Source organism: Myotis daubentonii, chromosome 11 (assembly GCF_963259705.1).
Source record: "Myotis daubentonii chromosome 11, mMyoDau2.1, whole genome shotgun sequence".
Lineage (NCBI taxonomy): Eukaryota > Metazoa > Chordata > Mammalia > Chiroptera > Vespertilionidae > Myotis > Myotis daubentonii.
In genome coordinates, this window is record NC_081850.1 from 53,398,014 (window position 1) to 53,425,142 (window position 27,129).

Here is a 27,129-nt window from a genome sequence, read left to right on the forward strand (position 1 = left end):
CAGTGAGGTCCCCTTCTAAACTCAGGGGAAAACTGGCATAATGAACCCAGGCCTTACTCCTATATACCATGAGAAAGTTAGGACATCCTTTTATAAAACCTTAATATGCAAATCGACCAAACGGCAGACCGATCGGTCACTATGATGCGTACTGACCACTAGGGGGCAGATGCTCAACACAGGAGCACCACTCAGCCAGAAGCCAGGCTCAAGGCTGGCGAGTGAGAGCAGCGGTGGGGAGAGCCTCTCCAGCCTCCGCTGCAGGCGGGCGGTAAGGAGTGAGGGGTCCCAGACTGTGAGAGCCACAGACTGCAAGGGGGGATTGGGCCTGGGCTGGCAGACATCCCCCAAGGGGTCTCTTTGTAGAAAGAGAGCAAGTGGATGCCTATGTTGCTGGCTTTAGCAACTCAGCAAATGGTGGTGTCATTTGTTGAGATGGAGTTTTTTAAAATTCCATATTCCCATTACCCAGACTCAACAATCCATGGCTAATTTTATTTCATCTATTACTGTCTACTTCTAAATACCAGATTATTTTCAAACAAAACTAAAAGCTCTAGTACTCATTATGAAAGACAGATAACCACTTTTCAGGTTTTACAAAATCACTCCCATGATGATTAGAGTTCTTTTTTAAAAAAAATATATTTTATTGGTTTTTTACAGAGAGGAAGGGAGAGGGACAGAGTTAGAAACATCGATGAGAGAGAAACATCGATCAGCTGCCTCCTGCACACCTGCCACTGGGGATATGCCCGCAACCAAGGTACATGCCTTTGACTGGAATCGAACCTGGGACCCCCTTCAGTCTGCAGGCCGACGCTCTATCCACTGAGCCAAACCGGTTAGGGCTTATAGTTCATTTTTACTGGCCTTTTCCCTTCATTTTTAGAAATCATACTGAAAGCTGTGTTTGTATTTTACCTCCTTTCCCACCCCCAACCAATGATGGACTTACTCTACATGAGACTATGCTCAATAAAAAAGAAAATTCAATGTTATTCTCTTCTCAGGTGCCATCACTTTACCTTAAGCCATTTGTCGACACACTTGGCATGGAACTCGTGGTTACAGGGTAAAACTCTAAGTAGCTGCCTTGACTCAAAATCACACATGCATACTACACACCTAAAAAAAGCAAAAAGGTCATTTAACCATAAAACCTATTGGTTCTCTGTTTTGTTATGACTACTGAAGCCCCCCCCCGCCCCCCAAAACCACTTACCATCTCACTTATCAAAATGTCATTTAAATTTTAAGACACACACACACAAAAATCATGATATTAAGACATGCAGTAAAAGTGCTTTTCTTTACTGAGAAATCATCAGGAAAATCTCTGGTTTAACATCCAAGCTAGTCTTTTTTTTTTTTTTTTTTAATTTTTATTCATTTCAGAAAGGAAAGGAGAGGGAGAGAGAGAGAGAAACATCAATGATGAGAGAGCATCATTGATCAGCTGCCTCCTGCATGCCCCACACTGGGGATTGAGCCCACAACCTGGGCATGTGCCCTTTACTGGAATCTAACCAGGATCCTCCAGTATACAGGCCAATGCTCTATCCACTGAGTCAAACCGGCTAGGGCCCAAGCTAGTCCTAACACATTGCGGACCAGTGGTTTCATTGCTAGCTTTACTCAGTGGCCATCTAAGTTTCTATTGAACGAGTACAAAAAATGTTTTCCATAAATGTTAAAGGCACGCTTTAAAATTAAATACCCATTGCATTTTGAAGTTATTTATTACATGTCCTTACAAGCTAATATCTTTTTAAAGTAGTCTCGTGATTGGCCACAAGCCTTAAAATAGAAAACACGGGAATTCTCATGATCCATCTGCAATGTGTAAATACTAAAAGTCCTATGATAGTCAATAAAGGGGTGCTAGAACTGGATAGTCTTATGCAAGTTGGACTATTACCTCACACAATACATAAAAATTAACTAAAAAATGGAGTAAAGACCTAAATGTAAAAGCTAAAAATGATCAAATCTTAGAAGAAAACACAGGAGTAAATCTTCGTGACTTCCAAGTACGCAATGGTTTGAGATACTGAAAGCACAAGAAACAAAAACAGATAGGTAAATGGCACAGGGGTGTAGATGGTGGTGACCTGCCTCCCATGATTAAGTCAAACAACAATTACATGTTAACAGATGACCTTCTTCCTTTCCTGTACCTCCTATCTCCCCTCCCTCTGATGACTCAGACAACACACCATCACTACCACCTCTCAGCCAGTTCCAATGTGCTCTCAGTTTTCCCAATGCTGATAAGTTAAACTACACTGTACATATATTATTTATACTTTGTATAGACTGTGTACTTATCATATCATTCTTGCTCTTACAGTGTGTTAGTGTTGCTTTATGTTTTATGTTTTTTGGTATAATTTGGTAGGTTAATTTTTGGAGCTATAAATGCTAAAAAAATTTCCATATAGATTAATGGTAACTGCTTCTTCACTTCATGTCATTTGGTTTATGAAACGCTCTACTTTTGGAGCAAGGAAAATCTGTACATAAATGTTCACAGCAGTTATTATTAATACTAGACAAAATGTGGAAACAACCCAAATGTTCAATTGAGGAAAGGACAAACAAGATCTAGTGTGTCCGTACAATCAAATATTACTTGGCCATAAACAGGAATGAAATACTGATACAAGCTATGACACGATGAACCTTGAACACAAGCTAAGTAAAAGAAGCCAGATTATAAATACCATCCTATCTAATAAAGAGGGAATATGCAAATTGACCATCACAAAGATGGTGGCGCCCATATCCACAAGATGGAGTGTCCAGTCCCCTCAGCTCCGCCAGAGTCCCCCAGTCCTTTCAGCACCGCCAGAGGGGTAGCAGGCGCGTGGTGTGGCTGGACCTGCCCTCAGCCCCTCAGGACCAGCCTGAAGCGCAGGTAAGCCTCGGATGTCAGCTGCCCCGCCGCCCAGGGTAGGCCTGAGGCACAGGCAAGCATTGGATGGGTGGCTGTACAGCCGCCCAGGGCCGCCCGAAGCTCAGGTAACCAGGTCCGACAAAGGTTTGCGCTGCCGGTAGTGGCAGCAGCAGAGGTGTGATGGGGGCATCGCCTCCCGCCTCTAAAAGCTCCTGGACTGTGAGAGGGCACAGGCTGGGCTGAGGAACCTTCCCCTCCAGTGCATGAATTTTCATGCACCGGGCCTCTAGTATATTATATGACCCCATTTATGTGAAATGTCCAGAATAGGTACCTCTATAGAGGTTAAAAAAAAAATTAGTTGGAGTTTGTGCCAGGGTGAAGAGGATTGGAAAGAAATGGGGAATGGCTGCTAATGAGTAACGAGTTTATTTTTGGGGTGATGAAAATGGTATAAATTTGCTTGTGAAGATGTTTGCAAAACACTGAATATACTAAGAATCACTATAAATGTGAATTATATCTCAGTAGAGTTGCTATAAAGAAGATCTATAAAAAGCAGAATCTTTAGGTAAAAACTTTGAACTTTAATTGTATGAGCCTTTAATCATATATAAAATATTGCAGTTTGAATCAGAGATCATAAAATTTACAGGCAACCTAAAAGTCCAGAACAGCACTGTCCAATAAAGTTTTCTGAAGTGACGGAAATGTTTTACATCTTTCAATACAGCATCACTAGCTAGTGTTGCTAAGAAACATAACACATTGTATGCTGGAAACGTATTTATACATTTTACATATTTATACGTTCTACCAGTGTAGTAGAGTGCGGGACACGTATTAATACGTTTTTTATAGACTAGCGGTAGAATGCGGGTAACGTATAAATACCTAAACTAAAGTTATCATAATTTTACTGAACGTTGCCATTTGCGCAAAAAATTAGCAAAAATGGCCTGCGCCACCTGTTAGTGCGCAATAAAAACTACCCGCAAACAATGTGTTAACTTTCAATTTTATTTAATTTAAGCAGCCCCATGTGACTAGCTGCTACCTAACTAGACAACATAGGCCAAGGTTATGAAATAGAGGTTACTTTATCAAGTTATCTATGGCTCTCACGCTTTTATTTCATAAAGGTAGAAAAGAAAATTAACATAGCGATATCAGAAAAATGTACTTACAAAGTCTGTTCTGACTGGTGGTTGTTAGGATTGAACCGGTATGAAGGAAGTTGTTCAATATCTGCTTTAGTCAGTCCTCGTGGCTTAGCTTCTCCTAGTCGCTCTGCCAGGTTTAAAAGGGCCTGTTGTGGAAAAGGAAATATACTTTAACTTTCTTTAAATTTTTCCATAGCAGTAATTTTTTAAAAAACTACTTTTATTGTGGAAAAATTTAAATACATACTAAAGAAGAGGTACAGTATAATGAAATTCCATATTCCCATTACCCAGGCTCAACAATCCATGGCTAATTTTATTTCACCTATTACTGTCTATTTCTAAATACCAGATTATTTTCAAACAAAACTAAAACATGGTATTTCATTAATAAAATAGTTCTGTATGTATTTTTAAAACAGCCTGTCAACTTCAGCACTTTTGACATTTTGGGCTAGATAACTTTTATTGTGGGGGGCTGTTCTGTGCACTGTAGGATGTTTAGCAGCATCTCTGCTAAAGGCCAGTAACACCCTCCCACCCAGTTGTAACAATCAAAAATGTCTTCATATGTTGCTAAATATCCTCCTGGGGATAAAACTATCCCAAGTTGAACACGACCACTCTAAAAAAGGAAAGATTTTTTAAAAGGGAATAAATCACATCATCATCATCACACCTTGTAATTCTTTGTCAAATGTCTGTTTCTATTACTTTCAAAACACTTTTAAAAATAGTTTATTCAAATCACAATCCAAATAAATCCATCTGTTCCCATTGCTTGATACTGTCTCAAGTATCTTTTTTAAATTTTGTATTTATTGAAGAAAACAGGTCAATGGCCTGTAGAAATTCTCAGTCTGAATTTTGTTGACTGAACCACCCCACCCTGACTTGAGTTTTCTTGTCCCCTGTATTTCCTATAAATTGGTGGATTTGAGTATTTCAATCATAGCTTACCACACCGAATTGTTATGTTAGCAGCCACTGATGGAACACTGCCTAGGTTCATTTATTCAGTAAAGATGGTAAAATGGTAATATTCTAATTCTATCATTCTTTCTTCATTTATTTGATGAAATACTTCTATACTGAGCAACTGCCCCATACCAAATTGCATTCAGTAGTATTAATTATATATAAAGTGCAGGATGAATAAGACCACTGAGTGTGTTTTCTTAAGCATTACTATGAATTCATGAATATTAGCATAGTTGATGTTTCAATATATCGCAGCTATTATGCTTACTGGTTTATACAAGTACCTCCTTTCTCCCAGTTTTCAATGGCTCTAATTATTCATTTGCTTTATCCTAAAATTAGGCAGCCCTTTGTGTGCTGCTTTCCCCCTTTAAAGGCTGCCACAGGGTTAAGAGAATGGGTAACAAAGAAATGATGACAGATGAGAGAACAAATAATTTCTCAAAAAAAAATCTCAGTAACTAAGGGTATATGTTTTAATATCATGACACTGCTTTTGGTACAGCTTCATTTGGAGAATTGGGTCACCTAAAATTGCTTCCCGTTTGTGAACATGAATGCCCCTAAGTTCTTCTAAATGCTAGACAAGTTGTTAAATTGGTGATTACAATTAGCATATAAAATTTATGATATAGCTTATCTATACTTATACCTCTACTATATAATAAGACACTTAGGTCAACTAACGCAAATATGACAATTATATTCAATAAAATGTTCATTAAGCCCTTATTGAAAGGAGACTGTAATGATAACCAAGCTCTCAACAAGATAACTGAAGGCACAACATGATCATTACATATGGTTTTATAAGAACAAAAAGGAGGGAGACATTTAGATCTGATAATGGACTAGAAATGGCTTTCATAGAAGTAGTTTCAAAATGTAGAGGAAGGGGTGAAAATAATTAGGCAGAAGGATCAAGGGGAGTAAAAGCACACAGGCAAGAATGTACAGGGTAGACTAAAAAAATGGTGAAAACTCTGGACTAGGGAGTGTTGTAAGTGTGCACACTATTGAAATAGAAGAAAAGCAAGCATGATTTTCTTGGTTGAATTAAAGTGTGACTTTGCAGAAGATCAAACATATTTAATCCAAAATACAGTCTAGAAAGGATTCCAATGCTAAGTACAAAATTTTTCCATTGGTATATGTATATAATTTGTTCAATGAAAAGCTGTCCTTTCAGTAGCATGAAAGAAGACTCAATTTCAGTACCTTAAAAGAATACCTAAAAGAGAACCAACTCCTTTCCTTACCGCTCTGTACAAAACTAACATAGTGTTCTAGAAACAAAATCAGGAAATTACTACAGTCCCTTTCTCAAGAATCTGAGAATGGAAGCCAAAGGACACTGCAGTGTGATTATTTATGTAGAAAGAAAGTGATATAATGGCATTCTGAAAACTACAGAAGAATATAGCATTTGGCCTGATCTCTTCCACATGCATTTAAAGAACAAATCAAAGATGCTTTAAGATTGTTTGTGTGTGAGATCTCTCCTCCCTCTCCCCAGGTTCAGTTCACCTAAAAAAAAATAAAAAGTGTTCCAGCACAGATGTCCCAATTAACGATGGTTTGGCTTACGATTTTTCCACTTCACAATGGTGCAAAAGCGGCATGCATTCATTAGAAACCAGGTAGGCTAAGCTATGATGTTCAGTAGGTTAAATGCATTTCAATTTATGATATTTTCAACTTACAATGGATTTATCAGGACGTAACCCCATCATAAGCCAAGGAGCATCTGTATTCATACTGTATAAATAGAAACTACGTGAGGCTGGGGTGAGAAAGATAGCTGGCAGTATCAAAACCAAGTCATACAAACAGTCACTCACATTCAACATACCCAAATCCGAATTTGCCTTCCAACCCCTAAACTGCACCTCCTATTCCTATCTTCAAATACTATTAACATCAACATCATCTAAATTAGATGATGTCATCTACCTGACCTATTGTCATCTTCTGCCTTCTTTGTGGGCTACTACAGTTTTTGTAGAGCATCTTCTTTTGCAACCTTCCCACTCACACCCCTAACTCTACTCCTGTTGATTCAAGTGTTAAAAATGTCTCTGAAGATGTACTTTTTTCTATTTGCAGTTCCTATAGTTCGAAGCTTGCATGGTTTTATAATTTATTGCCTGACCTATTAAATAAGTTTCCCCACCACCAACTTCTTAACCTCTCCCATCTATTCCTTCATACTACTAGCAGAGTTCTGACTCATACAAATAGAGATCCATTAGCACCAAAAAATGTAGCGGCTCCTTCATCCCATAATATTCAAAATTCTGTCCATTCTCTAGCAGGACACTCAAGGACAACCAGTTAAGCTTTCCAATCAAATCTCACGTTAGCCACAGACTATATGCAATTCCTCAAGAATATCCAGCACTTTCCTGCTTCAACCTTATGCACGAAAAAGTTTCCCCATTCTTCAAGAATCAGCTCAAACACTTCTGGCTTCCACAAAATCTTTGAGAACATCAATTTATAATTCACTGTTTTCTCATTTACATTCTCTGATAGGAGTTGAGTTGTATGTAACTCTAATAGAGTACCAAAAGTCTCTCTCTTTATCAGAGCTGTGTGGTACATGACAAAATATCCTTAAGGATGCTGAACACTTCTTTCAAACATATTTGTATGTTGAAATGTACAAAGGATTCACTTAATGTTTAATTAGATGAATGAGTTGAGTATTACAGTGCTTTTTATGCACACAATATTCCCCAACTTAATTCAAAGTTCACCTACTCACCTCGTAATTTTCTACTTCTCCATCTTCCACATCCAATTCAAAGCTGAAAGTTGGGCCTACTGCAGGTGGCACTGGAAGCATTGATCTGCAGTGAAAATAACCAACACTAGCATTGATACATTACTACATTACTTCAGTGAACAGGAAAAACAAAGTCCAGTGGTATAGGGACAAATGGCTGGGGTCAATCGGTGGCAACCCTTTAAAAAAAACTGACTTCACTAACAATAAACAAAAACTGACACTTAAAAAATATCATTTACAATAGCATAAAATCACATAAAATATTTGGAATGAATTCAACAAAACATATGTAAGACCTACACAATAAAAACTGCAAAAATACTGTAAGGATAAACTTAAAAAGAATAGAGAAATATGCTGTGTAAGTTAACTGACAAGACGACTCAATATTAAGATGTCAACTGATTTATAGATTTCATACAATCCCTACCAAAATCCTCAGCAAGCCCTTTATAAAGTAGAAACTAATTTGATTTAAAAATTTATATGGCTCACACAAAAGACTTTAGATCATTTTAGAACTAAGTTGGGAGACTTATCCTATCTGATTTAAGACTTACAATAGAGCTACAATGATCAAAATAATGTAAAATAGGCACATGACCTTAAAGACAACATTTCCTAGTTTTCCTAGCAGTTAATTACAGACATAAGACTACATTCTGGCCCATGGGATTTGGCAGGAGTAATACATGGAACTTCTAGGAAGTATTCCTGAGAGGAGGCAGGTAGGCAAAGAGATCCACTTTCGTTTTTACTGGCTGGAATGCTGACTTAATAGCTGGAACCTGAGGAGCCATTTTAGATCGAGGAAGCCATAGGATGGCAGAACCATTCCTCAGAGTTATGGGACTAAACAAATCATATCTGAATTGCCTACTTCTGGACTTCATTACATGAGAGAGAAATAAAGATATATTTAACCCACGAGTGCTTCTGCTACAAACTTAATTCTAACCGAGTATTTATTTTCCTTTTTTTAAATTAAAAAAACATCGAATTGTTGATCCATTCACTTATGCATTTATTGGTTGCTTCTTTCACATGTCCTGACTGGGGATCTAACCTGCAACCTTGGGGTATTGGGACAACGCTCTAACCAGCCAGGACCTCTAGCAGAGTATTTATAAGACATAGAAATAACTTCTCTTTCTCTCTTCCACTGAGAGAAACAGCAGTATCAAAAGCTGGATAATCAAATAAGATGGCAAGTGATGCCAGTTGTAAAAGTAGCAAAAATTTTAAACTTTCCTACCTTTAGATTTGGTAAACCTATTTTATGGCTCAAAATTTCTTTTCCCCCCCATTTCTCTCTTGTCATTGACTCTTCTCTTTCACCCTTAAATAGCCCCATACCCAACCACTAACATTAAATACAAACAAATATTTAACACTCTAAATTATACACCACATAGAAGATCCTCATAAAAGAAAATCTCAAGAATGCCAAATTTAGAACTCATTAAAATAAGAAAGAACTTACAACACATATGGTAGTAAGCTGGGATGATAAGGGGGAGGTGGTATTGGCTGCTGGGATCGGTATCTACTTCGTCCTGTGAGCCTCCGGGGCATAAATGGAGGATAAGGCTGTAGGAGAAAAATATGTTTAGACAATTTAAGATCATTTTACATTTATAAATATTTAATGTCAAAGTCTCTCAAAAAAACCTAAAACAACCAACAACCTAGAAAGTTCTTTACTATTCAAGTGGTATTTAATATTTCTTAAATGTTCACATGGATGCAATGACTAGTTTAAAACATCTGTATATTTCTAAATACACTTTTCCAACACCAATACATTCAAAATTCTAAACATGTAGAGTTACACTGAAATAACTCAAAACAAGTTACCAAAAGCAAATAATAACATTGAATGAAAACTTACTACTCCAAAGGACACCTCTTGATGCAGAGGATCATGTGCTAAGAACTGCAAAGGAGCAGATGGGGGTAATGTTGGGGGATGGGCTGAAGAAGGGTAAGTGAAACCTCCTACTGGAAGATGTTCTCCTAAGAGTTCCACTTCGTTTTCTATCCTTTGCAGAGGCTGAGGGGGGGAAAAAAAACTAATGTACTTCCAGTGTTTAAATACTGCGGTATAATAAAAATCACACCCCCCCCCCAATATTTTTAAAGTCATACATTTCTTGATGTTCACATGAACCTACATTCATACATGTGGACAGACATAGTAAAATCTTCCTGCCTTTAATTGAATTTCAATTAAGAAAGTTTTTGAAATATGTCATTAAACATTTCCATTTAATTGACTAGACATATCAATTAAAAGATACATTTATTTTACTATTTCAACTTTCTCTTAAGAGAAGGAAAGGCAAAAAGTCATGTAGTAAGCCAACTGCATGGCTAAAATTACAACACATAGGATACACTGACCTACTACTCACAGGATTTTCAGACACTTAACTCTTAACATGAAATCGAATACAGTGTATATCTATTTATAAATCAAAACCAGAGCTAAATGAGGTAAGAGACAGTAGGCATTACGCTACAGTAGAAAGTTTATGGGCTTTGGCATTAGATTCTTGGCATTGTCACTATCATTGTGACTTATGTAAATTACTTAATTGGAACTTCAATATTGTCATCTATAGAACTGACACGTCCATAGCCTATTTCAAAAGTGTGTTGTAATCACTGAGACAATGCACAAGTAACACATAGAACACATAGTGTATGGAAAGCAATAGCATGTGGGATTAAAAAAAAATAGCTTACTGAATATAATTCACATACTGTAAAATTCACCATAAGGGGGAGTACAAGTCATTTTTGTACATTCACCACTAATTCCAGAACATTCCTACCCACTCCTCCTTCCCCCAAAAAACAAACAAATCCCATGCCCATTAGTAGTCAGGTCTCCTCAATCCTCCCCAAGGTTCTGGACAACCATTAATCTACCTTCATTTCTATAGATTTGCCTATTTTGGACATTTCACATATACAGAATCATGTAATATTGTGGCCTTGGTATCTGGCTTCTTTTATTTAGCATTATGTTTTCAAGGTTTATCCATCTTATAGTTTGCGTGTCATACCTCACTCCTTTTTGTGGTTGAATAATCTACTGTATAGATACACCATACTTGGCTTATTCATTATCACTTGATAGACATTTGCACTATTTCTATTTGTTGGCTATTAGGAAGAATGCTGCAGTTCCTCTCACAGGACTGAAATCTTCCACTCGAGTCATTTCCATATGCTCTCTTTCCTAGTCATTAATGCAGGATTCAGATGTTCAACCTGGCTGTCCAAAACACAAGTGGACCTTCTTCCTGTGCTCTTCCTTCCCCTTACACAGTACGTACCTCCTCCAGACCCCTAAAATAATAAGCCTCTCGGCTATATTCCAGTCTCAGGGCAGAATTAACTATGTTAACAGACTATCTCTCTACCTTTTTGTGAGAACACAATAGAAAACAAGCCTCCAATAAAACCAATTGAGGCTCAGAGGGTTACTTTACTTGCAGAAGTGATTATTATCCTAACAAGTATAAACAATTTTATAATATTTTCACTTTCCATTTTAGAAATACATTAAAGGAAAAAAACAAGAAAACTGACTTTTTCTTCCCATTTACTTCATGAAAGATTACAGATACAAAGGAACAAATTTAAGTCAGACAAGTGACATAAAATAACTAGAAAAATTTAAGAAACCAAGGTAATTCTCGGCTCATTTATCTATATGAATTTGTATGTCTTTGAAGTCCTTAATTCGTTTAAGAACCAGAAGAATGGTAAGGGGGAGAGATCAACCAAAGGACTTGTATGCAAGCATATAAGCATAACCAATGGATACAGACACCAGGGGTTGAGGGCATGAGTGGGGAGGTGGGGAGGTAATGGGGAGGGGTAATTGGGGGGGGGGGGTCAGGACACATATGTAATACTTTAATCAATAAAGAAAAAAAGAACCAGAAAAATGCCCAAGTTATAATTTTTAAATGGTAACAATTTACATCTACTAAATTAATCTACCTTTTAGGTCTAAACATCCTGTGAATATTAAAGACATAAAAGTAGAAATACCTACCGATCGTGACTGCTGTGTTTGGAAAGGGACAAACTGGCCTGGTGGTGGCAAATGAGGATGATGATGAGGAGAAAGGTGAGGAGGATGTAAAAGAAATGGATCACTAGAAATAAGGGGTGGGAATGCAGCATATGGTACTGGTAAGTGCTGAACTGAACAGGCTTGCAGCATCTGTAAGAGAAATTGTTATTTTCTTGTTGAAGGTATCAGAATACATAATTAAAAACAAAACAAAGCTCTATACAGTGAGATAAAAAGGTTATTGCCACGTCCCCCAAAATGTTTTAATAACCTATATCAGTGGTCGGCAAACTGTGGCTCGTGAGCCACATGAGGCTGTTTGGCCCCTTGAGTGTGGCTCTTCCACAAAATACTGACTTCTGCGCATGGGCCACGAAGTTTCAATCACACTGTACATGCGCACCCGCACGTGGTGTTTTGTGGAAGAGCCACACTCAAGGGGCCAAAGAACTGCATGTGGCTCGCAAGCCACAGTTTGCCGACCACTGACCTATAGTAATAAAATACTAGTGTATGTTTATCTCTATTAGTAAAATACTGGTAACTAGTAATTATTCTGTATTTTATACAGTTCTTAGAAATCAGTCAAAACACCCAACTTTTACTTTAGTCTTATTAACAAGTATGAAATGGGAGAAAAACAGAGGAATCTCTCTCTACTTTAAGAAGCAGCAGATACTGCTTTCCAAGAAGCTCTCTTTGGAAATTTTTTATTTCTAAGATTTTTTTTATTTATAGGAGCCCAATTCATAACTAAGTGATTTAAGGTCTCTCAATATTTTAAGTCTGCTGACTTAGCACACTGGTTCCATAATCTTGATTGAGAAACCAAGCTTGGGTAAATTAATGTTAAAATGGGTTGGTATTTGTATATAGGTGTTCCTTTTAATCTCACATTCAAACAAAGGTTTAGGGTTGTATTAATATATTTAGTGAAGTACTTTACTTTGAAAACATAATTGACCCTTTGGGTCATTTAAATCCCTTGGATTTCAGCAATCTCATTTGTGAAATATGGAGGCTGGACTAGGGGTGGGGGTGGGGGTGGGGGTGGGAGATTAAAAGATAAAGTTTAAGTTTAAGAGGCAGAAAGAAGTGGGTGGAAATCTCTGTTCTCTCATACTAACTGTCTCTATTAAGCAAGTCATTTTCATTTCATCATCTAGAAAACGGGATACCATTTTTATCACAGACTTCCTATAGTGAGGAATAAAAAGACCAAGCATTCAACGTACCTGTCAAAACCCAGTAAGTGCTGAGACTATTAGTGCTGATCACTAACTAGACTTTATTACTAACTAGTTTGATATCCTATGTTAATAATCCAAGGCTAACCTAAATTAAGATTTAATTATAAACTGTGCTGATATATGAAGGAACATGCTTTGACCTTCAGGATATCCAAATATGTACAATTTAATTAATGTAAAAACATACCAAATTTTAAAGCTAATTTATTAAACTGTTACTATAACAAAGCTATTGAGATAGCCATTGCAATAAAATAGCCTTTTTCAGTTGGGAGTGAAAAGCTACAGAAGCCAGTCTCTTAAGTTTTGTTTACTTACATAACACACGTAGCCATTCTACAGAGGAGTGTACAGACTTACCGGAGGAGGCACACTACAGACAGGGAGGTGCTGTCCACTGAAAACCACAGAGCATCCTGGGACCTGTTGTGTACTGCATGCAGGGATGTGCTGGCCTGTGCAGAGCGGAATCCCATGTGGTGCCACTGTTGTTACTGTGTAAGAAACAGGGACGGTGCCCTGATGGAGCTATTAGGGGAGAAAAGCGAACTTTTAGAATTTTAACTGTCTGAATAAAACATCAACTATTAAAAGTCAAAACCTGGTCATTTATTGATTCTCCTCAGGGGCACAGTTTTCATAATGTACTTATTCAACAGTTTCAACTAAACTATTATTTGTCATTGGATAGAAAAGTTGTCTGTTTCAAAAGCAGTTTATGATGCCCACAGAACTGGGACTAAACTCTTCTCCCAAGAAGCTATCCTGAAAAGTCCAGGAAAAAAAATGAAATGCTGTATTAACTCTTCTACACTGCTGAAACTTTTCTAAAGAGAAAATCTGGGGAAATGACTGCTTGCATCTTCTAATACCTGGCCACAAACAACAGGAAAAGATGTTTTGTTTAATTGCAACTAGTGAAACAACAAAGAATAGTATGTTTTTAAATATATATATATTTTTTATTGATTTTTTTTTACAGAGAGGAAGGGAGAGGGATAGAGAGTTAGAAACATTGGTAAGAGAAAAACACGGATCAGCTGCCTCCTGCACACCCCTTACTGGGGATGTGCCTGCAGCCAAGGTACATGCCCTGGACCGGAATCGAACCTGGGACCCTTCCGTGGACAGGCTAACGTTCTATCCTCTGAGCCAAACCGGTTAGGGCTGAAGAATAGTATTTTTAAAAAGTTAAATCATTTCCTTCTCTTTTGGTCTTATTCTCATACTATCTGTCCTACAACAATGTTAATAACATATACTCTGCATCTTTCTCCATAAGCATATAAACATATACAAGCACGATTACCCACAAATTATTGTCATGTTTGCTTTTGTTTTCTTAATAGAAATGAGACATTACCTTGCAACTTATTTTTCAATTAATATTCTATATATCTCTTCAGAGTTAAATGCAATCATTCTATTTGATACTAGCCAGATATTTCAAGTAAACTCACTTAACACAATCCTATTTTTCCTATACTAATGGTTATTCTACTTTTCACTCTTTTGCCAATACAAATATAATCCTATCCTATATAATGAAGCATAGTATGCAAACTGTCCCCTCGACCAGAGTTCTTCTGGGAGTTCGACCAGGGGGCGGGCCGGCCGGGGGAAGGGAGGCAGGCCCCAGCCAGCGGCAGTACCTGGCCAAGAGCCGGCAGCTGCTAAGGACCCTACTAGTGCACGACTGGATCTCTTAGTTGTAAAAAATGTCATTGAATACGGTATATAACTCCTTACATATTAGTAGCTTTTATTTGTTTCAGAGGTATTACTGGGTAAAAGGATAAATGTATTGCCCTGGGTGGTAGGCACACAATGCAGTGTGCAGATGATGTTTTATTGAGTTGTACACATGAAACCTGTATGGTTTTGCGAATCAATGTCACCCCAATAAATTCAATAAAAAATAAAATTTAATTTAAAAAAAAAAGAAAGAAATAAGCACCTATTGCTTGTCATGTGTAAAATAACCCCCAAAATCCCCAGTCTATGTTTTATCTTTTGCTAAATGCTTTAAAAAAACAAAACCAGGGACGTTATATGCATACTAGATGCCCAATGCACAAAATTCACGCATGGGGCTAGGCCCTCGCAGCCGTGGCTTCGTCCGGAAGGTCGTTCGGCTATCTGGTCTAATTAGCATATTATGCTTTTATTATTATAGATTATAGATATGAACACAGACAATAGAGTGGTGAAGGCCTGGGAAGGGCGGGTACAGGATGTCAATGGGAAACAAAGAAACAAACAGGGACATCTGTAATACTTTCAACAATAAAGAAAAAAATGTTCCAATTTTTTAAAAACAAAAATTTTTCTATCATGATCTCCTATTTAATATTGAATGCAGTTTAAGTGTAGTTTTTGTAGTTTCCATAAAAAGTAAGTTTACAGTTGTAAGCAAAACAGTTTATTATTTATTAATTATTGTATTACTAGAGGCCCGGTGCACAAATTTGTGCAACCAGTGGGGCCCCACGGCCTGGCCTGCGGGATTGGACCCAAACCGACTGTCATCCCCCGAGGGGTCCTGAATTGCAAGAGGGCACAGGCCAGGCCGAGGGACCCCACCAGTGCACGATCAGGGCCAGGGAGAGATGCGGGAGGTTGGCCAGCCGGGGGGGGGGGGGGACACCATGGTAAGGGCTCCAGGGCATGTCCGGCCTGTCTCAGTCCTGATCAGCAGGACCCCAGCAGCAAGCTAACCTACTGGTCGAAGCGTCTGCCCCCTGGTGGTTAGTGCATTTCATAGCCAACGGTTGAGCAGCCTTAGCACGTCATTAGCATGTTACACTTTGATAGGTTGAACGGATGACCGGGCACTTAGCATATTAGGCTTTTATTATATAGGATGATAGCTACATTTTATATTTTTTGCATTTAACAAAATATTTTTCTGTTATATTGGAATTAATCTCTTTGAAAGACTGCCTAATGTTGAACTTATCCTGCATTTCCAGAATAAACGCTAACATTAATTCTTTCAAGAATTCTAATAGACTTTTATATCACTAGCTATGGTTTATTATTTAAAACATCTGCAGCTGTATTCAAAAGGGAAACTAGTTGATAGTTTTGTTGTATTGTCTACGAGACTTCATTATTAAGGTTATACAAGTTTCATTAAATATACTTGGAAGCCTTCTTTTACTATGATCTGGAATATTTTAAATTGGAATGTAATAAATTACAGATAGTCCTCAGGTTGACGTACATCATTTCGTGGTTACATCACCATCTCCCATATATTTATATTAAAAAAAAGTTCCATCATTTCGACATATGTACATATGTGCTTTATGTTTTTTATTTATTTACCACAAGTAAAGGTCAGGAATTGTTATCTTTTAAATTTTTTTTTACTGTTTCACTTCATTATTGCTGTGTATGTGCTCCATGTGAGTGACATAGGTGCTTATGTAGGTGGGTTCCGACTTACGGCAAAAATCACATTACATCGCGTCTTAGGGAATGGATCTGTGACATATCCTGAGGACCTACTGTATTGGCTGGCTCTTTAGAGATTAGACAATTCGGATGTAATTTCTAAAGACAGGAGTTTTATTATTTCTTTAGAGACCTGGTGCATGAATTCGTACACCGGTGGGGTCCCTCGGCCTGGCCTGCACCCTCTTGCAATCTGGGGCCCCTCGGGGGATGTCGGAGGCTTTGGTGCATGGATTTATCCCAATCCCTACAGGCCCCGATCCTCTTTCCCCCGAGATTTATGTCTGTTCCATGTTTCCATACCTGTGCGTTGAGTGCCTGGCCCCTGATGGTCTGTGTGTGTCATAGCTACCGGTCGAATGGTTCGACACTTAGCATATTGGACTTTTATTTTTATACATATACATATACATATACATATACATATTCCTGCCACAGCTATTGGTCTGTTTAGATTTTCGACATCTTAGGTTGTTTTAATATTTACATATATGTTTCATTTCTCAATATATACACCCAACACATAATTTGTCTTAAATGAGATCTCATCTTTTCTGAAATGTGGTCTTCTCCTTTTCTTTGATTTCATACTTAACCACCTTCTCATTCCCTTCACTTTAGTACATACAACCTAAGTCCAGTATATACTTCATATTTTTCTTTGTGTTCATATGTAGTCCAACATAAGCATATTTAATTGTCATGCTTTACAAAATGGGACATAATACTGTCCTCAACTTTGCTTCTCTTGCTCCATATCTTGCAGATATTGCTCACATTCCTGGCAGAATTCTGATTAATTCCTTGTAATATTATATTCCATTGTATGAAGAAATTATTTATTGTACTTTTCTACTAATAATAAGCAATCACTGTTTATTCCTGCTTTCCATTTCTATGAATTTGCCTATTCCAGACATTTCATATAAATGGACTCTACAATCTGTGGCCTTTCACGACTGGCATCTTTTACTTAGCATGTTTTTAACATTAACCTATGGTGTAGCATGAATTAGTACTATATTATTTTTTGAGTAATAGTCATTGTATGGATATAACATGTTTTATCTACTCATCAGTTGATCAATGTTAAGTTCCTGCTTTCTGTACATTTAATTTGTACTTAGGAACTATATCAAAATCTTTTAAAGTAGAATCTGTTTTCTTCTACAATTATATGAGGGTGAGAAAGATACAATTATTTCTTTCAATTTTTCATATCCATTATTTACTACATTATCTTATTGCATTTGGTAGAACTTCTACTATAACATTAAATAAAAATGGACAAAGTAAGCATCTCTGTAGTTTCCAATTTATCTCTCACCAATAAGGATATTTGCTGTTAGTTTTACTCAATTTCTTTCTTATTTTATTTTGTTCTAGTTTTTATTAAATTTTTGTTGTTGTTTTAATCCTCAGCTGAGGATATTTTTTTCCGCTGATTTTTTACAGAGTGGAGGGCGGGAGACAGAGAGAGAGAAAAACACTGATGTGAGAAACACACATCAGGGCCGAGGACTGAGCCTGCAACTGAGGTACAAGGTAAGAGGTACATGCCCTTGACCAGAATCGAACCTGTGACCTTCAGTCAATGAGCCAACTATCAGTTTTTATTACTATTTAACTGACTTTTCAACATCTTGTGATATAATCATGTATGGTTTTCCTTCTCTTATTTGTTGATGTAATATACTTTCATATTAAACGATCCTCTCTTACTTGGGAATAAATCTTATTTGGTCATAGGTTATTTTTCTTTTGATACATTGGTAGATGGTGTTTTCTAAAGGTCTGTTGAGAAAGTCATATATTTGAGAGTTTTTTGAGGGGATTCCCACTTTTATTTGCTTTTAGTATTAGAATTACACTGGCTTCATAAAATCATTACAAAAATTACCTTAAAAAAAAAAAAAGCCTGGAATCATTTAAATATTATTAAAATAAGTGTTTCTTGAAGATTTGAGAAATAGCTGTGAAGCCATCTGGTCACTGTGCCTTTTCAATGGTAATCTCTAATTAGCCTTCACACTACTGTGGTAATTCCAATTTTCCTATTATTCTTGAGTCAATTTTTAAACTTCCTTTAAGTTTTTTTTTGTCTCCCCCCCCCCCCCGGGTTATATATAGAATTTCATTATCATAGTTAGTAATGAAGTAATATACTTGAGCACTTATACTTGAGTACAATATACTTGTACTAGTTGAAGTGCTCAAAATAAATTAACTCATAATTCTCCCAACATCCCTTATGAAATAGGTGCTATTTTCATTTTACAACTGAACAAAATTCTTTGAATGTTTCCCATGTGTGGATATATGTCTTTTAATTATTCCTACTCTTCTTTACACTTGTCCTTTGTTCCTTAACCAAGCTCACAAGAGGTGTGGCATCCTTATCAATTTTTCAAAGCATTTTGATCCTAATTTTTAAAAGTACAACTTTCTTCCAAGGGAAGCTATGTAGAATTTACATTTCAATCAACACTAATAAAAGAGAAAAATGGTAATTGGCGTACGAGCTACCCTTTTCATTGGCTAATCAGGGCTATATGCAAATTAACTGCCAACTAAGATTGGCAGTTAACTGCCAACAAGATGGCGGCTAATTTGCATATGTAGGCACAATGCAGGGAGGTGAAAGGGAAAGCAGGAAGAAGCCCCCTGCCACTGACAGTGATCGGAAACCCAGGGGGGAGCTAAGAGCTGGGGGGCAGGGCAAAGGTGGCCCTGGGGCCGCCTTTGCCCTGCCCCATAGCCATGATCCGAGAATCAGGCGCCTTTTCCGCCCTGGCCAGTGATAGCAGGAAGTAGGGGTGGAGCCAGCGATGGGAGCTGGGCACGGTCGAAGCTGGCAGTCCCAGGAGCTAGGGGTCCCTTGCCTGGGCCTAAAGCGAAGCCCACGATTGTGGGGCAGCTGCGGGTCCCCGCTGCCCGGGCCGGACGCCTAGGCCAGAGGCGTCAGGCCTGGGCAAGGGGCTGATCCTGAGATTGGAGGGTGATGGGGGTCAACGCCTGAGGGCTCCCAGTATGTGAGAGGGGGCAGGCTGGGCTGAGGGACACTCCCCCCCCCCCCCCCACACACACACCCAGTGCACGAATTTCGTGCACCGGGCCCCTAGTCCTTATATAAAAAACTAGAGGCCCGGTGCACGGATTTGGGAACTGGTGGGGTCCCTTGGAGTGGCCTGCGGGGATTAGACTGTGGCTGGTGGCTGGGGAGGAGTCTGAGCCCGAGCTTGGGCCAGGCGCTGCTGCTAGGTAGGCCCGCTAGCCAAGAGCCCTGCGTCTGGTGCCCGTTGGTTAGCTGATGGTCAGTGTGCATTATAGTTACTGGTTGACCTATCAAATGGTCAACTGGTTGCTTTGGCTTTTATATATATAGACTAGAGGCCTAATGCACGAAATTCATGCAAGAGTAGGCCTTCCTTCCCCCTGGCTGCCGGCACCGGCTTCCCTCTGGCACCCGGAACCCAGGCTTCCCTCCGGCCACCAGCAGGTGCCCGGGACCTGGGTTTCCCTTGCAGCCCCAGCTTCATCCAGAAGGTCCTCCAGAAGGACGTCCAATCTAATTAGCATATTATATTTTTATTATCCTATCTAATAATAGAGAAACATGGTAATTAGCCATAACTTCGCTACCCTTCCCATTGGCTAATCAGCGAGATATGCAAATTAACTGCCAGCCAAGATGCCGGCCAGCAGCCAGGCAGCTGAAGCGAACATGAGGCTTGCTTGCTCCAGTGATGGAGGAAGCCAAGGTTCCCCACCTGCCACAGCCCAACTCTGAGCTCCAGATGAAATTATAGAACCTAAACAAACCCCAAATACCTGCTTTCAGCCAGCTCGGCCTCAGAGCTTAGAGCAGCCAGTGATGGCAATGAGTTTCAATTGTAAAATCTAAACAAACCCAGCCGGCAACAGCCTCAGAGCTGGAGCCAGCTCTCAGCACCAGTGACAGCTATAGAAGGTAAATAAATCCCAGAATAAAAAAGAAAAAGAAAAAAGGAGAGGCTGGGAGCTTCAGTTGCCCACCAGCCTGAAAACAGCCCTCAGCCCCTCACCCAGACTGGCCAGGCACCCCAGTGGGGACCCCAACCCTGAAGGGGGTGTGACCAGCTGCAAACAGCCATCAGCCCATCATCCAGGCTGGCCAGGTACCCAAGCAGGACCCCCACCCTGATCCGGGACACCCTTCAGGGCAAACTAGCCGGCCCCCACCCATGCACCAGGCCTCTATCCTATACAGTAAATGGGTAATATGCAAACTGACCCCAATAGCAGGAGGACTGGGAATGACTGATCACTATGACACACACTGACCACCAGGGGGCAGGCACTCAATGCAGAAGCTGCCCTCTCGTGGTCAGGGCGCTCTCACATGGGAGGAGCTCTGCTCAGCCACAAGCCAGGCTGATGGCTGCCAGTACAGCGGTGGTGGTGGGAGCCTCTCCTGCCTCCTCAGCAGCGCTAAGGATGTCCAACTGCAGTTTAGGCCTGGAGCGGGCCTAAGCCAGCAGGCGGTCATCCCCTGAGGGGTCCCAGACTGCGAGAGGGCACAGGCTGGGCTGAGGGACCCCTCCCTCCCCCCTGAGTGCACAAATTTTTGTGCACCGGGCCTCTAGTTATATATAATAAACTTGTCTAAAATTGCTTATTAGGTAAAACTGTTTTAGATAAAATTAAAATAAATTTACAATAAAATACAAGTTAAGTTCAATAAACTGCCACCAACTTTTAGCATCTGTATTTCTTGGACATTATGTCATTATACCTGATCATGTATGTCAACCATTACTGCATTCTGCTGGGGTGGATGAGCAGCAGGGTGTAACAGACGGGGGGATACATTCGGAGGGTGGAAGGCTCGAGGTTCCTCTATTGCTTGCTGCTGTGCATAAGGGAGATGGTGATAATTTTCATCTTGACTAATGGAATTATGTCGAGACAGTCGATCCCTTCTTCCTCTCTGGCGTCTGACAGGAGGACTGTTAACAGCAAATATAAAAAAGGTCATTATAATGTTGAATGGTGTGATGTATCAGGATTCTGTATTGCCTCTTTTAAAAATCCATCAGTAATTTATGCTAAGGTAAGCTTGAGTATTAAATAATTCCTATAGTTCCCCATCACCTATAAAAACTTACAATGTAAATAAAATGTTTTTATTTTTTTTTAAATATATTTTATTGATTTTTTACAGAGAGGAAGGGAGAGGGATAGAGAGCTAGAAACATCGATGAGAGAGAAGCATCGATCAGCTGCCTCCTGCACACCCCCTACTGGGGATGAGCCTGCAACCAAGGTACATGCCCTTGACCGGAATCGAACCTGAGACCCTTGAGTCCACAGGCTGACGCTCTATCCAGTGAGCCAAACCGGCCAGGGCAATGTTTTTAAATTAAAATATATTAATATACAATATTATCTTATTTCAGGTGCACAACAGTTATTCAACATTTAAATACTTAAAGAAATTATTACTGTAAGTTTATAGTAACCATTTGATAACATACAAAGTTATCACAATACTCTTGATTATATTCCCTGTTGCCATACATTACATTCCCGTGATCTGACTTTAAAACTGGAAATTTGTATTTCTTATTCTCCTTTACCTTTTTTTTGCCCTCTATTTTATTCCCTTCCCTTCTAGCATCCATCAGCTTATTACATTATATTACATATACATTGCAATGTATATTTTTTAAAATAATGAAAATTGGTATTCAACTCTGAAAGTATTTAGAAATCAATAGCTAACTACTGTCACTTTTTTAATTGCATGAAATTGCTCGTTTATAGACAAAAATTATCAAATATCAGCAATATCATATGGTTTTAACCTATTATTTTTCTCCCTTTATTTTATAAGCATTATATAACAAAATGTAATCTGCATATACCTTTGTCAGTATTCATTTCACATATGCCTAATGGGAACTTTTACATTTGTCTAAAACATACAGAAAGATATATTTCCTATATGCCCAAAATGACAATTTTTAAAATAAGTAGAAAATTCATGAAATAACTAAAGAACATTTATTGACAACTACAAATATAACAAAATTGAGTAAATGCTGAGAATGGAAATGACTGGGAGATAGTGTCAGATAAATAGTCCATTAATACACAGGATTTTCAGTTAGAATCTGATTATTGAAGGAAATCACTTTTACTCTCCATGCACTAGTCATCTACATAGTTTCACACAAATTTAACAAGTATTTTGACTAGACTTTCATTTTCTATTTTCCTATAATTCCACAATTTATTTCAACTGCTTTTTACAATGGCTCAGCACCAATGCAACTTGAAAAAGCAGCAGGTCTCATTATAATGTACTCAGTATCGGTAACAGAGGCTAAACAACCCCCTCATAGACACAGCTGCACAGCCACCTCAGCAATCTTTATTGATGTCAGGTCACCTCTCTCTCAATTGTCCCACTTTGCACCTCTAAATTTTTTTCCTCTCACTCCCAACTGCTCAATCTTAGAGTAAACAAAGAACACTCCTTTGTGGCATTAACTCAATAGTGCTCTTGATACCATCGCCCAGGTTATTGCTACATGAATTGCTTCTTTCATTTTTATTAGCATATCTCTTTTTTTGCATTTTCCCTTCAAAACCTATATATTGTACTTCATTGAATTTAAGATGCCATCCACCTTAAACTCACTTTTAAAATGTTTTTTCTGAGATAACTTTAATATAGTTTCGCAAAACCCTCAACCAGCATTCCTTCATGCTAATATCTTCCATTAGCTTAGAAAAATCATCAAAAGAAAGAAACCTCAGCATCACACCATCAATTAATGAACAAGATGTTTTGAGATTTTATCAGTTTATCCACCAATGGCCCTGATCACTGTTTTGAAATCCAAGGCAGGATCTTATTATTGCATATAGTTTTCATGTTTCCTAACTTAATTTCTCCAATCTGTCACATTTTATCACTCTATCTTTCATGACCTTGAAACCTCTGAAGACACAGACATTTACTCTTTAGAATGTTCCTCAACTTGGGTTTGTCTGATGTTTTCTCATGATCTGCTTGAGGTTATGCATTACTGGACAGGATACAGAGGTGACATGCTCTTTCAATACATCATAGTAAGGAGCATAGTACATCAGTATGTATCAATGGTATATATTTATATATCATTGACCACTTGGCTAACTTGGCGTCTGCCAACACCCCCTACAAAACCATTCTTCCTTCGTAACTACTAACCTGCTTCTACTGAAAGTTTGTCAATAATTTTACATGTATGAATGAATGGTCAATAATCATTATGGTATTCTAATAGTGATTTTCTAGTCCCCTTATTTCTTATACATGTATTAATTGGAGTTCTTTAAGGTACAGCTGTCACATCTTTCCCATATATTTGTTTACTGTTATTTATAATCATGTGCTCATGGATATTTATTTTATTATCTACACTAATAAAAGAGAAAGATGCAAATTGACTGCAGCTTTTCAATGCCCACCAGCCAATCAGGAGCGAGTATGCAAATTAACCCAACAAAGATGGTAGGTTAATTTGCACACACAGGCACTGAGCAGCCAGCGGCAGGTTCCGCACTGCCCCAGCCACTCCGGGCCTCTGGGCAGCATGGGAAGGCGGAAAGGCAGCTCTAGGCTGGAGCGAAGGCAGTGCCGGCAGCTAGCGGAAGGAAGGCCCATTCTTGCACGAATCTTCATGCATCGGGCCTCTAGTTTTGGTTATAATATACACTACCGTTTTATTTTGTTGTTCAAAGTTTTTCAACTTTATCCAATGGGAGCACTTTCAAGTTCAGTTCCTGTGACCTTTCACTATGTCCTTATCCTTTTGAGCACTTCCTTAATATCTGACACCACAATATGCTGCGGTTTATCTTATATTTTCCCTACACCAGTTCTGGAATTAACCGGGTCTCCAAAGAGCCTTGGAATCTTTAATTGCAGAGTGGCTGATATTTTGAAGCTAGGTGTGCTCAATGCTACATGGGAGTCATACCACTGTTTCTAGTCTCTAAGAGAACATAAAAGAAATTTTACCCATGCATACTAATTCATGTATTTTGCACATATCTTTATATCTGTATCAGTATTTTATTTTAATTACTTACTAGAGGCCCGGTGCACAAATTCATGCATGTGTGGGGTCTGGCTGGCCCGCCCCATCAGGGGGAGGGGCCGTGGGCAGTTGGCGGGCTGGCCCCACCCCTTGGTCGAACTCTCGGTCGAGGGGACAATTTGCCTTTTATTATATAGGATTTGAAGAGCTAATTGGCTTTAATTAAGTAATTCTGAATACAGCAGCAAGTATCCCATATAGCAGTGATTCCCAAAGTGGGCGCTACTGCCCCCTGGTGGGCGCTGCAGCGATCCAGGGGGGCGGTGATGGCCACAGGTGCATTTGTTTTAACTTTTTTTGTATTACCTTTCTATTCTGAGTTCAATAAATAGTTTCATAATTTCAAACTTCAATGTTTCTAATTTACACCTTTCTTTACTATATTTTACGAAAAAGGTAGAAACATTAATACATATATCTTTCTGTTTAATTGCTATTAAAATTTAAAAAAAAATTAATTTCCAGGGGGCGCTGAGTAATATTTTTTCTGGAAAGGGGGCGGTAGGCCAAATAAGTTTGGGAACCACTGCCATATAGCAACTAGATGGGTGCTACCTGCAAAAATATTTTAAAGGACTGTTTTATGTATCACAAAAAAAGAAGAAAAATTTTTTCAATTAAATTATGATATAGCATCATCTTTAAGTCTTTATTTGATGTTAAGATGTGAAAGCTTTATATTCTATATATTCTTAATATATATTCTATATGCTCACTCATCTCCTGATAAAAATCTCAACCTGCCTATACACTTTAAGAGCCCCCTTTTAGATTCATTTTGTTATCACTTGCTCTTACTCTCACTTCCCTGCTCTAAAATAATTTCAATAACTCTCAAACCAAACACAAATTAAGATCCAAGTCCTCATTCTGACATGTAAGTCCCTTTACGATTTTGGTTCCTATCTTTCCTGTATTCCTCTCATTAAATCTCTGTGCGTCTTTGTGATAGAACATTTAGAAAGAACTATGAGAAAAATTTAGAAATGAGAAATAGTGATAAAAGATGGACAAATATTTCTTTCAGTTGACTTTACAATGGTGATAGATACTTACTTTGTCATTTTGTTTTAGGTTTATCACTTGTAAATAGTGCAAAGCTGTTTCCTCCTGCCTTCTGTTGGACTGAATTTTCTATGTATGCTGTTATCTGTTTCATTGTGTGGAAGCTATACATTCTAGTTCTATTCTTCTAGTATTTTACCCTTAATTTTTTTTCAATCCTCACCCAAATATATGCTTACTGATTTTTAGACAGAGGGAGGAAAGAGGAAGGAGGGAGGGAGAGAAGAAAGCAGAGAGAGGAGTGGGGAGGTGGGAAGGAGATGGTGGGAGAGGGAGAGGGAGAGATTAGTTGCCTCTCGCACACATCCTGACTGGGGATCAAACCTGCCACCCAGGTATGTGCTCTGATCAGGAATCGAACCTGACACCCTTTGGTGCATGGGACGACACCCCAAACAATGGAGCCACACCAGCTAGGGCTATATAAAAACTTTCTTTCCCACATTTTCCATTTTGCCCTTTTACACTACAGTCTAGGAAGATTCCTCTACTTGATATTCCATAAATGAAGACACTTCTTTTGTCCATTTATTGAGTTTTTAATTTTACCAATAAGAATTTTAGTTGATTTTTATAAAATCAATCTGCTCGCCCTAACCCGTTTGGCTCAATGGATAGAGTGTTGGCTTGTGGACTCAAGGGTCCCAGGTTCGATTCTGGTCAAGGGCATGTACCTTGGTTGCGGGCACATCCCCAGTAGGGGGTGTGCAGGAGGCAGCTGAATCGATGTTTCTCTCTCATCAATGTTTCTAACTCTCTATCCCTCTCCCTTCCTCTCTGTAAAGAATCAATAAAATATATATAAAATTATTTTTAAAAAATCAATCTGCTCTTGCATCTCTCTCATATTCCACTTATTCTAAGTCTATTTTGTTCATTCCATTTCTTCAAGTTATTTGTTTTATTGAGTTCAGTGCTCTTCTTTCAAGTTGGGTTTTCCTCAAATGTTTAGTAATTTCCTTTCTGTGTGTTCATCTTTGTAGTTTAAATTATGCTAGACTATTGTTGAATATTGCATCTATTTGCACAGCCTGCTTCTGGAAGAAAATCTGGCAGCTAAGCTTATAGCTAGCCTACAATGAAGTATTAAAGGGAGAATGGACTAAGGAGAGTAACACACTGCCAGGTAGAATACAGGCTTATGGGTAGCTGGTTTTCTAGGTAAGTGCTCCCCGCACCCCTCCTTTGTATTACCATGAATGTAGAGCATGATACTTTTCTTCAATTTGAGAACCCAGAACTAGCTCCTACCACCATGCAGAAACAGGCACGTCTAACACGCCCTTTCTAGTCCAG

At 38.6% G+C, this 27,129-nt stretch overlaps 1 protein-coding gene across 8 annotated transcripts in view; it reads right to left on the bottom strand.

Annotated features, from left to right (window-relative positions):
* The window catches only part of RNF38 (ring finger protein 38), a 105,041-nt gene that overhangs the window by 4,517 nt on the left and 73,395 nt on the right, over nt 1–27,129 (bottom strand). For 6 of the 8 annotated variants that reach the window (XM_059657345.1, XM_059657344.1, XM_059657346.1 and 3 more), the window contains 7 exons: nt 21,411–21,624; nt 13,538–13,705; nt 11,907–12,077; nt 9,726–9,887; nt 9,318–9,424; nt 7,811–7,895; nt 4,087–4,208 (listed from right to left, as the gene is read on the bottom strand). In XM_059657345.1, the coding sequence (XP_059513328.1) occupies nt 4,087–4,208; nt 7,811–7,895; nt 9,318–9,424; nt 9,726–9,887; nt 11,907–12,077; nt 13,538–13,705; nt 21,411–21,624 (1,029 nt within the window). Of the gene's footprint in view, nt 1–1,028; nt 1,129–4,086; nt 4,209–6,746; nt 6,802–7,810; nt 7,896–9,317; nt 9,425–9,725; nt 9,888–11,906; nt 12,078–13,537; nt 13,706–21,410; nt 21,625–27,129 lie in introns of all 8 variants that reach the window. The other 2 variants (XR_009447664.1, XM_059657343.1) reach the window with 2 other exon arrangements.